Source organism: Macrobrachium nipponense, chromosome 33 (assembly GCF_015104395.2).
Source record: "Macrobrachium nipponense isolate FS-2020 chromosome 33, ASM1510439v2, whole genome shotgun sequence".
Lineage (NCBI taxonomy): Eukaryota > Metazoa > Arthropoda > Malacostraca > Decapoda > Palaemonidae > Macrobrachium > Macrobrachium nipponense.
The window spans coordinates 62579796-62598611 of NC_087219.1; the positions used below are offsets into that span (position 1 = coordinate 62579796).

The following is an 18816-nucleotide window of genomic DNA, read 5'->3' on the forward strand; positions in this document are numbered from 1 at the left end:
CAAGTGATATTGTTCATTAACTTATAAAGGTCAAATCTGATACTCTTGATGAATGTTGACGCAGTTTCTTATATAATTATGTGTGTAAATATCTATCTATACACATTCACACACACAAACATGTATATATACGCACACACAAACACACACACACACATATACGTGTGTGTGTGTGTGCGTGTGTGTGTGTGCGTAACATATTGCATAGCCTAATACATAATTTAAAATATAATGAGTTTCCCAAGACTGAGGAATTCTCTCACGATAGAGCGTTCTCTGTAAATTCGATTGAAATATACGACTATAGGTTTGTATTGTTACAGCAGACATAAACGTCATTTATATCTGTTTATTTCTGTTGTGAGCCTAAATCTTTATTTTCAAGACATTGTTTAGATTTGAAAAGTCGAATCCTCCCTGGAAGGTTGTTGACTTTACACTTGTATAAGAACTGCAAGTAATGATGTTTCTAGAACACTTATTTTCAATGTAATTTAAGTATATCTTAGTTTTACCAGACCACTGAGCTGATTAACAGCTCTCCTAGGGCTGGCCCGAAGGAATAGCTATTTTGACGTGGCTAGGAACCAATTGGTCACCAAGCAACGGGACCTACAGCTTATTGTGGGATCCGAACCACACTATATCGAGAAATGAATTTCTATCACCAGAAATAAATTCCTCTGATTCCAGGTTGACGGCACTTGAATTGTATATGCTTATTTTCTAAAGTTGATTGAACAACACTTATATTCGGTTTCTGTGTATATTTGTATTTTCAAGTAAGCTTAATGTTTTGCAGTTATTAATTAGTCCTTGGTTGGAAATACTAGTTAAAGTGTAGTATTACAGGCAGTCCCTGGGTTACGACTGGTTCGGCTTACGACATTCCGAGGTTAAGGCGCTTTTCAATTATATTCATCAGAAATTATTTCGATGGTTATGACACTTACAATGCTGACCTGGCAGAAGAAATATTACACAAAAAATGGAAGATAATCAATATTTGAAGGTTATTTTTGATGAAAAATGCTATAAAAATGCAGTTTACATAGTTTAGAATGGACCCAAAGCATTAAAAGTAAGGTTTTCTTAGGATTTTTCATGATGTTCCAGCTTACAACAATTTTCGGGTTACAACACGTCTCAAGAACGGAACCCCCATCGTAACCCAGGGACTGCCTTACTTTCATGTTTTTTTCATGTACAGATAGCCTGGATTTTGACCTTTCCAAAAGACTTTACTAAATGGGGTATGTTTGGCACAATTTTACTATTGGTCTGTCTGTCTGTCTGATGTCTGACCTAGTGGGGAAGATACATTTGGGAGAAGTAAGTCAAACCTTCAGAGTTTCACCTGTTAAATGCTGTATTTGTGTCATCCGTTTATGCCATGCTAAAATATTACGGCATCCTCCAATAAATAAGTTGGCCTCCAAAGGTCTACGGCTGCTGTCGTGAGATTTGGGCAATGACAAGGATGTTCATTATTCAGTTGAAGCTGCCGACGGAGGTATACTATCCATAAAGCGGTCTGGTTTATATATATATATATATATATATATATATATATATATATATATATATATATATATATATATATTATATATTATATATTATTTATATATATCTATATATATATATACACATATATATATATATATATAATATATATATATATGATATATATATGTGTGTGTGTATATATCATTATATATTAATATTGTATATTATATAGTTAATATCTAATATAATATGATATATATATATAAACCAGACCGCTTTGGATGGAGTATACCTCCGTCGGCAGCTTTCAACTGAAAATAATGAACATCCTTGTCATTGCCAAATCTCACGACAGCAGCCGTAGACCTTTGGAGGCCAACTTATTTATTGGAGGATGCCGTAATATTTTAGCATGGCATAAAACGGATGACACAAAATACAGCATTTAACAAGTGAAACTCTGAAGGTTTGACTTACTTCTCCCAAATGTATCTTCCCCACTAGGTCAGACATCAGACAGACAGACAGACCTATAGTATTATATACTATTATATATATATATATATATATATATATATATATATATATATATATATATATATATAGCCACGAAGGAAAAAAATGAAAAAGCGAGATAGCCAAGCACTTTCGGTCTAGTGCGACCAGTTACTCAGGCACAACTGATCTTACAGAGGATAAACATAGTCAAAGTAGGCTTAATATCAAACTGACATTACAAGATTAGCAATAAGGTTGATTTCACTCTACAGAAACGAGGAAACGCCTGAGGGCAGGATAAGCGAATTTTAAGCCGCCACACCTTGGAGGATACACACGTGGTCAACAGATGATTCATTCAGAGAACAATACATTTAAAAAAAACAAGGAGGCATATGCAACTTATTACCATGAAATTTACAAAAAATGTCCCCCCCCCCCGCCCCCCCCCCCCCAAAAAAAAAAAAGAATTAATGATAAGACGAAAAAAAGAATATAAATATATCGAGCAAGAGAGAGAGAGAGAGAGAGAGAGAGAGAGAGAGAGAAATAATAACTATATACATGTGGGACTAATTTATTAGTTGTTCATTTATTTTAAGGTCCTTCATAAATATTTTACAAATATACGGGTCCAAATAGTACAATCCCAGACTACGATTTAGGTTGTTTTTATTAGTGATTTGTATAATTGCCGATTCCAGTAAATTTCTTGAAACATAATCATTATATCTAGCAATTACAGAGGTATCACCCCAATTAATACAATGAGATTTTTCACTAAGATGGATAAACAGCCCAGACTTCAAATGCGCTGTTTATCCATCTGAGTGAAAAATCTCATTATAATAATTGGGGTGATACCTCGGTAATTGCTAGATCTAATGATTATGTTTCAATAAATTTACTGGAATCGGCAATTATACAAATCACTAATAAAAACAACCTAAATCTTAGTTTGGGATTGTATCATTTGGACCCTTATATTTGTAAAATGTTTATGAAGGACCTTTAAATAAATGAACTACTAATAAATTAGTCCCACATGTATATAGTTACTATTTCTCTCTCTCTCTCTCTCTCTCTCTCTCTCTCTCTCTCTCTCTCTCTCTCTCTCTTGCTCGATATATTTTATATTCTCTTTTCGTCTTTTCAATATTTTTTTTTGGGGGGTAGGGGACATTTTTGTAAAATTCATGGTAATAATTTGTATATGCCTCCTTGTTTTTTTTTAAATCTATTGTTTTCTGGATGAATCATCTGTTGACACGTGTGTATCCTCCAAGGTGTGGCGGCTAAAATTCGCTTATCCTGCCCTCAGGGCGTTTCCTCGTTTTCGTAGAGTGAAATCGACCTTATTGCTGCTAATCTTGTAATGTCAGTTTGGATATTAAGCCTACTTTGACTATGTTTATCCTCTGTAAGATCAGTTGTGCCTGAGTAAAAGGTCGCACTAGACCGAAAGTGCTTGGCTATCTCGCTTTTTAACTTTTTTCCTTCGTGGCAAAAACCTTTATACCTTTATATATATATATATATCATATATATATATATATATATATATATATATATATAATTTTATATATATATTTATATATATATATATATATATATATATATATATATATATATATATATATATATAAACTTTGGTTTGCGCAAGTTTGATGGCTGTGTTCCTTGTGCCTGAAGATAGATATTTCCATCGCTTTGTGTGTGAGAGAGAGAGATGAGAGAGAGAGAGAGAGAGAGTTGGGTGATTCCAGCTTTTCCAAGGAAATTCACCATATGTCTTTCTCTGTAGAGAGGAAGTGGCGCCAAACAGTGTTAACATTACCTTTCTGTTTTCATCCAAATCGTTTTAGGAATGAGGTTGCAAGTCCCACGCCTTAAGCCAAGGATGTTTCTAAGAGGTCTAGGGTTCTAAGAGCTATACACGTTATTCAGCTTTATAGGTCAAACGGCCAGCAGTTTACAGGACGTGAATTTAAACAAGCTCATACATCGCCCTTCATCCACAGGGGCCATTCACTCTGGCAGACGAAAAGCACTTCAATTGTATGGGGAGGTAGCCGCAAAAGCTGGAATCAATACGTTCTCTCTCTCTCTCTCTCTCTCTCTCTCTCTCTCTCTCTCAAACACACAAAGACAATGGAAATATCTATCTTCTGACCCACATCCGTATCCTCGACTGGAGCACAGGGAGGAATAATGAAAACTATTTTTGAGCGGCCTTAACGATGCATTGTTCCCGACAATTGATTAGCAGCTAAACACACTGTCTTTTCAGGCACAAAGAACTCAGCCATCAAAGTGTTATATATATATATATATATATATATATATATATATATATATATATATATATGTATATATATATATATATATATATATATATATATATATAGATATATATATATATATAGATATATCTATATAGATATATATATATATATATATATATATATATATATATATATATATATCAGTGCGAGGGTGCAGGGTGACCAGGTAACCAATTAATTCAACATATTTCTTTATTTCTGACGTTTCGTAATAATTTCTTTATTACATCATCATGAATCTGTTGAATAATAAATTACTAAAAAAAGTTTTTATGATTATTTCTTTATTTCCGACGTTTCGTAATAATTTCTTTATTATGTCATCAGGATCTGTTGAATAATGAATAAATTACTAAACGAGTGTGTATGTTTTTTTTAGCTGTAATGCATTGAATTTAAATTTCTTATGAAATTTTAAGCTTTTACAATAACTTTTTAGTAATTTATTCATTATTCAACAGATTCCTGATGATGTAATAAAGAAGTTATTACGAAACGTCGAAAATGAAGAAATATGTTGGAATTAATTGGTTTCCCTGGTCCACCCTCGCACTGATGAGTCTTGCTGGCCGTCACCTAGCCCTGCTTTTGATATATATATATATATATATATATATATATATATATATATATATATATATATATATATATATATATATATATATATATATATATATATATATATATATATATATATATATATATATATATATATATAGTAATAAAAGTCCACACTTATGTAAGCTGCATATTTAAAAACTGGATAAGACAGGAGCTTTCTTCTACTTGAACAGGAGACTTCATCAGTCGTACTGAAAAAGGAAAAAGAAACAGGAAAAATCAGTACGGCTGATGAGGTCTACTATTCAAGTAGATGAAAGCTCTCGTCTTTAAAACTTTTTTAATACACAGTTTGCATAAGTGTGGACTTTTATTGCTTCAGATTTTCTAATCGGGTTATTGAGAGTTTATATATACATGCATATATGTATATCATACATACATATACATACATACATACATATATATATATATATATATATATATATATATATATATATATATAGCTTGATGATGAATAATAGTGCCAAGACTAGGAAGAACATTCTTTAATATTACGAGCTTTCGAGGTTTAAAACCTCATCTTCAGGCTGAAAAAATGACAAGGATGAGAAATCACTAAAAATTACATTAAAATTAATTGTCTGATTGAAAAAGCTTCAGTAAAAACATGAAATAAAACGAACATCACATACAAACTAAAAAATTAAAAATTACGAAAAACAAAAACAAAGCGCAAATCATACAAAAACAGAGATAAAAATAAAAATAATATGAAAGGTAAACAAACTACACTCAAAAATACAATAGCTAACGACCCCACTTTGTGTACCTACTATGAAAACTATAGATAGCTAGTTGAATACCGGACGAGTTGTTGTTCAATTCCGGTTTCATTTTCTTAATAAACAGCGACTCTGAAATTAAAAGGGGTCCAGTCTATTTGAGCAAAAGACAGTACTCTAAATCTAGGTGAGTGAAAGGATGGTCCTGTGCTAAACTGTGTCCCTTATGGCAGAAAATGGTGGTTTAGAAAGAGGAAACCTAGTTCTAACGGAAAGACCTCTGTGTTCCAAAATTCTGTGTCTAAGCCAGCGGGAACTGGATCCCACGTATCGCAGACCACACTGCGAACAGGTAAACAAGTAAACGACACTCGAATTAAGGTCCACAGGAAGAGCAGGCTTCTCCCTCAAAAGTGATCCTACAAGTAAAAAAGGGTTAGTAAAATAAACAATCTGAAACTAACTTGAGGAAAACTATGCTTAAGTATTTCTTGTAACTTTTGTTCGTACCAAGTAGCTACTATGACCAAGGAAAGGCAATTTAATATACTTTACATCTTTACTAGCAGTACTGTACACCGGTCTGGGACAAAATTTCTCATGTAGAAAATTTTCAGAACTTTGTAAAAGACAAATACTGGATAAGAATTTTCGGAAAAATAATTCTGGAGGAAGACCATGTCTTGATGAAATAAATTAAAATCACAACAGACATTGTAAGCTCTATTTATCATAGTACGTATTGAATTAAGTTTAAACAACTTTGGTGAAAAACTAAGATAATTCAATCCCAAGCCAGTAAAAGTACTTTTCCTATAAACGGAAGTCTGAAATTTACCTCTATTTCTGTGTACCTGAACATCTAAAAAATGACAACATATTATCCTGTCTGTCTCCCACAAGTAAAAGAAATATTAGGATGACGAGAATTAAAATATTCTAAAAATAAATCCACGTGTGAACGTTCCCTAAACACAAGGAAAGTGTCATCCACGTACCTACGATAATACAAGGGTTTGAAAGCAACAGGGCATTCAGACATCCAAATCTTTTCACAATAACCCATGGCTTGGGATTGAATTATCTTAGTTTTTCACCAAAGTTGTTTAAACTTAATTCAATACGTACTATGATAAATAGAGCTTACAATGTCTGTTGTGATTTTAATTTATTTCATCAAGACATGGTCTTCCTCCAGAATTATTTTTCCGAAAATTCTTATCCCGTATTTGTCTTTTACAAAGTTCTGAAAAATTTTCTACATGAGAAATTTTGTCCCAGACCGGTGTACAGTACTGCTAGTAAAGATGTAAAGTATATTAAATTGCCTTTCCTTGGTCATAGTAGCTACTTGGTACGAAAAAAGTTACAAGAAATACTTAAGCATAGTTTTCCTCAAGTTAGTTTCAGATTTGTTTTTACTAACCCTTTTACTGTAGGATCACTTTTGAGGGAGAAGCCCCTGCTCTTCCTGTGGAACCTTAATTCGAGTGTCGTTTACTTGTTTACCTGTTCGCAGTGTGGTCTGCGATACGTGGGATCCAGTTCCCGCTGGCTTAGACACAGAATTTTGGAACACAGAGGTCTTTCCGTTAGAACTAGGTTTCCTCTTTCTAAACCACCATTTTCTGCCATAAGGGATCACAGTTTAGCACAGGACCATCCTTTCACTCACCTAGATTTTAGAGTACTGTCTTTTTGCTCAAATAGACTGGACCTTTTAATTTCAGAGTCGCTGTTTATTAAGAAAATGAAACCGGAATTGAACAACAACTCGTCCGGTATTCAACTAGCTATCATATAGTTTCATAGTAGGTACACAAAGTGGGTCGTTAGCTATTTTATTTTTGAGTGTAGTTTGTTTACCTTTCATATTATTTTTATTTTTATCTCTGTTTTTGTATGATTTGCGCTTTGTTTTTGTTTTTTTCGTAATTTTTAATTTTTAGTTTGTATGTGATGTTCGTTTTATTTCATGTTTTTACTGAAGCTTTTAATCAGACAACTAATTTAATGTAATTTTTAGTGATTTCTCATCCTTGTCATTTTTTCAGCCTGAAGATGAGGTTTTAAACCTCGAAAGCTCGTAATATTAAAGAATGTTCTTCCTAGTCTTGGCACTATTATTCATCATCAAGCTAAGATTTCCAAGTAGCCGCCCAATTACTGAGACTATATATATATATATATATATATATATATATATATATATATATATAATATATATAATACTAATAAGAAAAGGAGCCCATAAGAACGCCAAAATATAGAAAGTAAGTACTATATTTCATAGTATGCTGAAGAGAGAGACAGCATTCTCCGAAATACAGTGCTATCTATTACTTATAATCACTGTCTGGATCTATATATATATATATATATATATATATATATATATATATATATATATATATATATATACACACACACATATATATATATATATATATATATATATATATATATATTATATATATATATATATATATATCTGACTCACATCGGGATCGGACCAAGGTCTTCCAATTGAAAGGCAAGGGCGCTAGCAGCTGCACCACAAAAGTCCTACACGAAGTTGGAACCTAAGTACCACTGTGATTATGGTTTTTACCTTGGCAGGATAACTGCTTAGCATTACGGGCGAGTTTCACCTAACTACCCGACCCAGTAGTGACTCGGTTAAGTGCATTTCATATATATATATATATATATATATATATATATATATATATATATATATATATATATGTATATGTATATATATATATATATATATATATATATATATATATATATACACACAATTTATTTATCTATTTTGACAGATACGTACGTGCTTGTAATTACCACAATACCCTCTCAACTTCTCGAATTCTTCTCACTTTCTGGATACGCTTATCAGAATTTACATCTAGCAAAGCTCTGTATCGATACTTGCGTACAACAGCGTGAAGAATTATAGAAGTTAAGAGGGCGTTGTGGTTATTGCAAATACTACACACACACACACGCGCGCGCGTAATTGTTGTTTTGCATAATTTTTTTGTTTTTGTGGAAACATATATTAAATAGAACCGAGAGAGAAAAAATATAAAGGAAAAACAGGGAAATGAAAGAAGGTTGCAGAAGCTTGGAAAGAGATCCAGACAAGCCCCCTGAAAGACGCGCTGAAACACTGAAGGCGGACGATGTTTGAAAATTCAATAGCTTGGCCGTGACTAGAAAGAAAGATTGAGACAGTCAGCTGAACAAGGCGTGCGCCAGTGATCCCCCAGAGATTGTAATTTGGGCGTTTAGGTCACGTGATTCGCTCTTTTACCTTCTCGAGCCACTGAATGGAACAGTTCCTATATGAGAGACCGGAGGAAGACGACGCCGTGAGTTCGAGAGAAAGAGGTGACGGTAGGAACATCGATCTGATTGACTGATTGATTTTAGGACAAGTAGGCTGTCAAGATGAGTACGGGGCCGTTTTTCGGCCATTCAGCTCCTAGGACAGTCAATTGGTGGCGTTGGAGTGCTTGGACAGCAAGATTAAGAGATCCAGATCATAAATGTGATGAAGAATGAGGGATCAAATCAGACGTTTACCCTAAGAAGTCATAAATAGCCAGAGAGGTTTGGCATCAGGACCGAAGAGGAAAGGAAGCGGGAATAAATTAAGAGACTAAACGGAAGAAACACCAGAGGAACCGAAGGGGCGAACGAACACCCTTTACTAATGCCTACAGCATATCACGTGGGGTGTGCTGAAGACGCTCCACAACTGTATGAAGGATTTCTCTGATAATTTTAAATCGTTAAAATCCTGATGAGGCAACAAACAAAGGGTTGACGTGACATATTTAGATGAACATTAACTCCAACTGTTAGGAAAAGGGAAGGAAATTTATAACATACAAATAAAACAACTAGTTTTTGAGATCACTCATTATTATCCTCAAGAATGAATGATCTGTCCAAGGCAGATAAAGAGCAACGTGTGTCATCAAAACGTTAATGGAGAGGAGTTTGATTGTTTTGGGTCGTCTAATAAACAGAAAACAATGGAAGTTTCTCGGAGGTCTTGAATTTAACAGTGCTATGTATTTCCATTATGATCAGCAGTTGGTAGATGGAGAAAACGTCGCTCAGAATTGCTCGCAAAGAACTTGGGATGTAGAAGAGATAGGCTGAAGAAAGTCTTCGATGAGAGAGATACAAGCCAGGGAGCAGAACTGTGAAACAGTGATGTAAATAGGGAGGTGGCTGACGGATAAGAGTCAATTTCGTTTACAACAATATTATATAAAGTCGATAAACGCTTAAAACGAGCCTACGGGAGATAATGAAGTGAGGAGGAGCATTGGTTTACTTGGCCTTTGTGCTAAAATCTTTGTAATCAAGTGGAGATAACCAAAGCACAACATAAGTTACCAGTAATCTAAAGCCTCGGCAACCAGATATCAGGGAAGGAGAGCTATATCCTTCAATCCTGCCATGTGGTAGCCACGTGGGATTTTATTGTGAAGGATTTGGGGTGGTTTATAAACAAATGTAAACCCACGGACTTTAGCACATACTTTACCTTACATATGATATATACCCACAAAGAAAAGAAGAGCCCCCTCCAGGAATTGACAACAGATCCTAAGTACCCTTCCGACAAAGAGGGATGCTCATCTCGTCATGTGTGGATGGGGATAATAGCAACGATAATAGGTTGATAAAAGATTTAAGTACACTTCCAAAGGGCTTCTTAACCCTGAAGGAGGTGATAGCGTTGAGAAAACGAAGATCGTGGATAACTTTTATATACAAGAGATTTAGAGGTGATTATGAGATAAAGATTGAATAGAATTGAGTACCTTTCAGTAAATCTGTGTAGATTTGCCTAATTGTAGTTTAATTTTGACCAATATTCCATTCTGCATTTATTAACCACGCATACCCGATAAAGATTTTTATTTTTTATATTGGTTGTTTTATTTATGTTAGTCTTCGTCAATTTCAACTGGATCAGTTTCATTAAATGTGAAAGCAATTGAATCAAATGAAAAAAATAAAATGATGGATTGATTTGGATTTCTTAGAAGTAACTCTTATGGGTTCTAATGAATCTATGCAAGGGCCCATTGAGTTCATTTTTTCATATATTTGAAGGTTAGAATACTTCTGTCTTTCTGTAGTCTGAGACGAAACCGAAATGGAGTCTCAAGGGAAAATAGAGGTTGGAGTTATTGGAATACAGGTCACTTCAGCTGTTCTGAAACGCTGAATTTAGCTTATTAGTATCGTTGCTTCTTCACAGTTCAAACTAAATCTTATTTTCATAATTAGGAAATGTCCTAATGGCACTGAACTAACACACGCACATACGGATATCATATGTAGATTATTATTATTATTATTTTTATTATTATTATTATTATTATTATTATTATTATTATTATTATTATTATTATTATTATCAGATAACCCTCTAAGAGCACTAATCATAAACAAATTTCCACTTACCAAGACATGTCAGTCTCTTCATGCGAACAGAACGAATAGCAGCTTAGTCGTAGATGTTTATTTAAAAAGAAATGTTGACGTAACTTTAACGCACCAAAAAACACTAAAGATTTTTGTTTGTGTTTGAAGTGATGATGTCTGCTGGAACGAGTTAGTGGATCTTTGGTGTTAGAATTTCATTTGACATCATTTATTGTGTCAGGTTTTTTCGTTAGACAACTTCAAAAATATGTAAACTGCAGAAGTAATTATTACTGCAATGAATGCAATAAAAGGTCTGTCATTACTTCTAGGAATAGATAAAACAGATTCTTCGATGCGTATCCAGTACTTCACTGTAGACGACAGCCATCGAGATTTCATCTTTATTTGAAGGAATCCTTAGGGTGACTACTTCGATCTTGTAACCCCCAGAGACCAAGACGGGTAAAGTTGCTAAATAGTCACTGTAGAGCTGAAGTCTCATGCAATGCATCATCCTCATTAGCAAGTTTGATGAGGAAACTTTCAGTGTTTAAGCGATGGGACATTTTCCCCTTCACTTGAATTCAGTAGTCATGAGACATCACAGAAATGAAAGTTTAAGAAAGGGGTTTCAAGAAATGGAGCAACTTCATCTGGAGTACAAGGCCAGTTGATTCTCTTTTGGACTGTTTGTGAGAAGAAGCAGTGGGCGCTATGAGTTGATTCAGAGTTCAACAACAGATGCAGGTTAAAATCTTCGGCTTTGATTATGACTACCAATGCTCTCAAGCTGTCCCCCATAAGCCATGAGGGTTTATGAATTTTTATTTTTATATTTGACATTAATAAACAATTACAAAAGCAAAGGAGATGTAATGCTGTATACAGTCAACTGATGACAAAATTTGAATAACGGCTGAATCTCATCCACAGAATTGTAAGTGATATTACCTTTCATTTACAAAACCATGTCTCTTTTTAACTGTATGTTTCTTTAACCAGAAAACACATGAAATAAAAAGCAGATGTATACTGATAGAATTTCATTAATTTGATGAAGACAGGTTATTTGATTTATAATTCAACCATAATTTTCATTCTGTTTGTGCTATCTGTTTTTTTGGTGTTATTTGTTTGGATTGGGGAAAGGGTGAATTAATTAATAACATGAAAATAGAATAGTCAGTAATTCTGGAACTTTATATCATAAATGTTATTAATATTCCTTTTTATAATCAAAAGAAAAAACTTCTAGGCAAAATTACTCTTTTAACTCAGTATTGCAGCAACATATACTCTACATTCCATTATATGTTCACAGAATTAATCCTGCCATTATTTTTAAGCGAAACTAAACAATGGAATTCGAATATAGGAAGCCAGTGAAGGTAATCAGTGAAAGCGAGGCGGTCATTATTTGAATTATGAAAATGTGAGTATTGTTCCTCATGCAAAATAGTTAGAAGAACAAAGATAGAGCTGTAATTTAATCCCCGTGTCTCGATTGCTAAAAATATGCAGGTAACAATATACAGTGAGAGAACAAAGAAAAGATAAAAAAAAAGATTTTTCATAAATACAGTTGTGATACACGAACATATTTCTTAAAAAAACTGCTTGAATGTAAAGCTTTATTGATCTCCTTTCATTTTAAGGAAGTAAAAATTTAGGAAAAAAGGACTTTCGTGATGCATTGAATCATTCTGTTAATATAAAAGAACAAAGTTCATTCCATGTTGCCTTAACAGTTTGCAGATGTACTGAAATGACCTGCCTGTTTGTTAGGAAGTGTTTTGATTCGGAGATTTGTCGTACAGCATTTAGGAATTCTGGAATTGTTGTATATATTGTGAAAGGGACAAGATAGTTTTTGATGGGTGCAAGAGCTGAGGGAGAAGTTATAGCCTTTATTAAAGAATCTTTATACCATTTCACTGCAAAGGGAAAAGAAAATTTTTTTTTGTTCCCTAGGTTTTTGTTGATTGAAGTTATTGGATATTTTTCTTCCGTTCAGTATGTATTCAGGCTTTTGTCGCTGTATACGACAAATTCTTCACGGGGTGAAGTTCTTGTTTCGATTTCTCCTGGAAAGTTGAAACGCTACAGACGGCTTTCTGATGATGATTTGATATAACCTCAAATAATAGAAAATTGGCCACTAACAGATTTTAACACTGGTATCTTTTCATTTAGTCAAAAACCCCAATACAAAAGCACTCTAAGTAAAAATAATCCTGCTGTTTCTCGTGCCTGAGGAAGAAAATACGATGAGAGAGTAATTTCCGATTCTTGTCGCAAAGCAGTTTTCCTCATAATTAGGAAGTATTACTGTAATATCTCCCTTTACCTCATAAAGACAGTTTGGTTAAGTAACGGGAAAACTTTTAAGACCTTTCCTCTGCTTGAAAAAGGGATTTTGGAATTCATACTAAATGTTGGAAAAAGCAAATCAAATGCATATAGCATGTCACAAAGGAATCCAGGTAACAGTAACGGAAAGCAGCAGTTCAGATATCTTTGGCGCGTCACAGAGGAATGTTTGGTGAAATGGAGAAAGAAAAGGACAGCTCAAATCCCTCTTGCGTGTCACGAAAGAATTTTGTTTATATGGAGGGAAAAGAAACTCAAATATCTCCCACGTCGCAACAAAAGATTTTGTTTTAATGTGAGGAAAAACAACTCGCATTCTGTTTGAATAAGAAAAGATATAACTCAGTTCTCCCGTGCGTCACGAAAAATGTTTCGGCTAAATTAAGTAAGACTAAAAATATTCAAATCTCTCCGGCCTTGTAGAAGAATTTGGGTTAAATTTAGTGGAAGACACGGGATGGAATTAGCGACGAACGACTCAATTCTCCAGTGTGTCGCATCTCATTTTTATTGTTGCCTTTGTAAAGGCCTTTTTTTAATCCACTGTCTGTATGAGTTTTTTTTTTTTTAAATCAAATTAACTTGGAATCAATTCAATTGTTCCAGCTCTATGTAAAAGGCTAAAGTGGGGTCATGTTTTTAGAACCTCATTTTTCGACCTTATTGCTTCGTTTTAATCTCTCAATAACCATGTACGTTTATCCGTCCCATTTTATTGTTTATTCCAGGCACTGAGTATGTGGTGGGAGTGGCTGGAAGTCGTGCCGAACTGCCATGTCATCTTTTGACAGAACAACTAGAAGACAGAGCCATTTTGGCTCTCTGGTACATCCATGGTCAGCGACTTCCCGTTTATAGGTAGGTGGATCGGTAGATCAAAGTTTCGTTGAAATTTTCTATTTTGTTTAACAGACCTTGAGTGTTTGCAATCGAGATATGTGACTAATTTTGCCAACTTTTGTGCAGTAGTGTTAATAGAATAATTGATCTATTGGACTGATATTAAGGTTCAGGCGGATATAGAATTAATTCTTTTAATAATTGAAGAATTCACTGGAAGAGGAGACAGAGATGCTGGTAAAAATATCTGGAAGGTAATGAATTGACCAAAGTTCAAAGCGGCGTGATCCAGAGTCAGATAATAATCAGTCAGATTAGAATGAAGAGATGGGGATAGAGAGCAGTAGGCTGAATTCAATCGGCAGAAGAGCGCTCGGAGGAGAGGGAAGATGAGGGAATGAAGTTTATAAGAGAGGAAATAGATTGAGGGGACCTGCTTAGAGTTGATGATGTATGTACCATCAAAATCAACAGATGTAAAGCTACAAATGAGCTTCCAGTGGGAAGGAGTGAAGCTTGAAATACCAAGCTTGGCTATCTGGAACTTTCTGGCTTCCGGTGATTACCTTAGAGATATCACGAGTGACAGCTGAGACTTTCTAAATTCCTTTGGGGAGGACAATTGAAGTATGCAAGGATGGAATCATGGTCAGATTGCTTGTCGCTCACCAAAGATACAACAAGCCGGCAGCCCTCACAAACAAGGAATGTTAAGAAGGACGGAATATTGAAAAAGGAAAGTTTATGAATGTATATTCACACTTTTATCGATATTTTCCTCTACGTGCCTTGAAAACAGCAGAAAAAGTAAAAACTTTCAAACAGGCTAACCACGTTCTGATAGAATGTATTTATTCTTGATGATAATAACTGAATAAATAAATAAGTAAATAAATTGTTGGATAAGAATGTGGACCTCTGGTAAAGGAACGCAACATGGGGTATATTTACAAAAACTCGTAAGGCAATCCATCTCGCGTTTTTTGCTGAACTGTGACTAGAAATTCCTTTGTTCCTTTGCTCGTGGTTAGCGATCGCTGCTGTGACTGCGGTGACAGAGATTCTGCTCTATGTTTTTTGTTTATACATCAAACATGTTTGCAGTTTTAATGATGCCCGTTTAATCGATGTGATAAAACTGAGTACTAATCCAGTAATGTGCAGGTAAATGGTTATGGAGGGCTGTAGTAATAAAAACGTGAAAGAGGGGATCGCCATGAAGACATAAAAAACCAAATAGAATTCAGAAAAATGTTTTGCGACTTTCGCTCTGGTTTTGTTTATGCAGTTTGCCCTTTCCTTGACAATTTTAGATCGACCCTTCGAATGGTTTGTCTCCAGAAACTCCTACATAGCTCCCACAGTGCCCCTCCCGGACGAAGACACAACTCTTGCTTTTCTACGCTCCAGCGCTGCACCTGTGACCAACCTTCTTTTACGTGATCTCATTGCCCTCTCTTGTTCTTGACAGGCCATTTTGAATGAGGCGTCCCTCTCACTCCATAGGACCTGCTCGAACTAACGAAGTCTTGTCGCTTTTTCACTTTCGAGGACCACTCTTCGAACAAAGTTGTCTCCTTATCGCTTCATTTCTTAGTCATTAATTCAATGAGGCTCTTCAGACCCTCTTCAGCTTAGTTATTTCTGCTCTGTCCAGCAATTTTTAACTTCTCGTCTCAAAGCCCACACACGAATAACATAAGTCAAGGTTGGGCTTATGGTTTATGTGTCAGCCTTGTTTAACGTCTAACTTCGTAACCTATGTTGTATTATTATTATTATTATTATTATTATTATTATTATTATTATTATTATTATTATTATTATTATTATTATGAGCACACATTCATTCGGAGGAAACATAAAGAATCATTATTCTGATAAGAAAACTACCAAAGAAATGAATGCCTGTACCGGTTAGAAAAAAATTTATCAATATGAAATTAGTACAAAGATAATCCTGACTAATTAAACAGGAGTAAACAAATGGAAAATTTCTTTTACATACGTAAGCAGTTGCCGAGAGAAGAACAATGATAAAGGCACTATTGTATCGGGCATATTGAAATAACGGAAGAGAGCGTAATAACGCCATCATATGCTATGTTGTCTTATGCAGTTATTTATTTCAGTAATGATGAAGTTGCCAGTAGTTCTCGACGGACAAATTCTTTCACAAAAGTCTCGTATTCACTTTTTTATTTTTCTTCGTGACAAAAGGTAACGAAATGCCCTTTGCTTCGATCCACAGGCCTTGCTGTTTAGTTTGAAAATATGTCTAGAAACGGAGTGGCCATTTCGAATGATTTTTATGGCAAAATAGTGTCCTTTTTGAAAGGCCACACCTATCGAATGTGATATTTAGAAAAGACAGCTGATTACGAGGACTTGCAGTCTGATATTAAGTAAATAAAGAAAGGAAGGCAATAATATGTGTTTATCGAAAGATAAACTATTCTAGTGGTATAAACCGTTTAATACGAAGTGTCTAACGCGAAAACAAGAGTGGCTTCTCCTGAATAAAAGAAAGAAAATTGTTTCATTTTGTGAAATAGTCAGTGTTTCTCTATTTGCCAGTTCTGTTAATTAAAACAGTTACCTTTACATCCAAAAGGAAATAAATGAAAAGTATTCTTTCAGAACCCATGCTGATATTTTTTTAGGCCATGACACACGACCAAAATTGTTAACAATCAAAGATATCAGATAAGTTTTTACCATATACATTTCCGTCGAGGTTTAAAACCTTCATTGGAAAAACTGAAGATCATTGTTAAAATCAAAACGGACAAGCTTGATATTTGTTCATTCGCGTGTTGCTGGCTGACAATCTTTCAATGGACATCGTCTGCAAAATAATAGGAAAGAGAGAAAAAAAATCATCGTGGTTTTGCACCCATACACAGACGCATATTAAAACACTTTTTTGTCAAAGGACGAGACCTCATCTTTCTGCGTCCTTTCTTAAAAGAAGCTTTAGTTTAATCGTTTTATTAGTGAATACGAATAATTATAATATGTTGACTCCAGAATTGTACATTCGTGGCCAAGAACTACTTAGAAAAGCAGTACATTTTTAAAAATTGTTCAAACTATAAAATTTTTAAAATTCCTTCATGTTTGGAGTTCATCTTGTTAATGATGCCCTTCGCGCGCGCGTCACGCACACACACACACACATACACACACACACACACACACACACATATATATATATATATATATACATGTATGTATACTCGTATACATAGCATACATATGCATACACATATTGCTTGTAAGTGTTGCTTTTATTCGAAACCAGTGCGCAATGATTACAATATCTATATATATATATCATATATATATATATATATATATATATATATATATAATATATGTGTGTGTGTGTGTGGTGTGTGTGTGTGTTTTGTGTGTGTACGTATATATATATATATATATATTCTAATATAATAATATATATCTATATAGTATATATATATATATATGTATATCGATGATGTGAGATATATATATATATATATATTATCAAATATTAATATATATATATTATATAATAGATAGATATAATATTGTAAATCAATGCCGGGTTAGTTTCGAATAACAACAATAACTCTTATTAATACTTTCCTGTCGTTTGTTTGGTAGTGATGAATGAACTGCACAGTGTTTTAAGTTACTGTGATCTTTACAGGCAATATATGTGTTCCAGTGATTAATTTACTGACTTTTTCATGCAGTGAAAGCTTTTGAGCTATTTTAATTGTTCGGGCATTTGAAACATGCATATGGGGGTTTTAACTTGGTATGCATTTTTAGCGTTATTTGCAATTGAATACAGTTTTGAACAATGTTGCCTTATTTATATTTGTATGTGCATTTTCTTACTATTGCAATTTAAGTTTAATTTTCCTAATTGATATTTTAATGTCTGCTACTATTCTCTTCAAATTAGGACGTGTTCAATCAAATTTCACTTCTACAGTACTTTTATTGACATATAAAATAATGATAAATAAACTTTCTCTCTCTCTCTCTCTCTCTCTCTCTCTCTCGTCTCTCTCTCTCTCTCTCTCTCTCTCTCTCATTATATATATATATATATGTGTGTGTGTGTGTATATATGTATATATGTATATAAATACACTATGTACACATATTTTTCTCGCATTGAAATTGAGAGGTGCTTCGTCACCACTTGGATTAGAATTTCGTCTTAGTTTAGAAACAACGATGTATAGTAACTTCTACCTCTCTTGATGGTTCAGAGGTTTGTAAACATGGCAGCGGTTGAAATTCCACTGCTTAATTCCTTTCTGGTAGACGTTATTCACCAGGAACAGTAAACTGGACATGAAAAGATATTTGTGGCTTAACATTTGTGAATAGATTAAAATGTCACGGTTGCAATTGTTTTCAACCATTCATAATTAGCCACGTGTGTTATAGAT

General features: G+C 34.0%; 1 protein-coding gene across 3 annotated transcripts in view; it reads left to right on the forward strand.

Moving 5' to 3' along the window:
- LOC135203233 (hemicentin-2-like) overlaps positions 1-18816 on the forward strand; it is a 423654-nt gene that overhangs the window by 207407 nt on the left and 197431 nt on the right. For all 3 annotated transcript variants that reach the window (XM_064233007.1, XM_064233009.1, XM_064233008.1), the window contains one exon: positions 14254-14383. In XM_064233007.1, coding sequence (XP_064089077.1) covers positions 14254-14383 — 130 coding nt within the window. The remainder of the gene's footprint in view (positions 1-14253; positions 14384-18816) is intronic.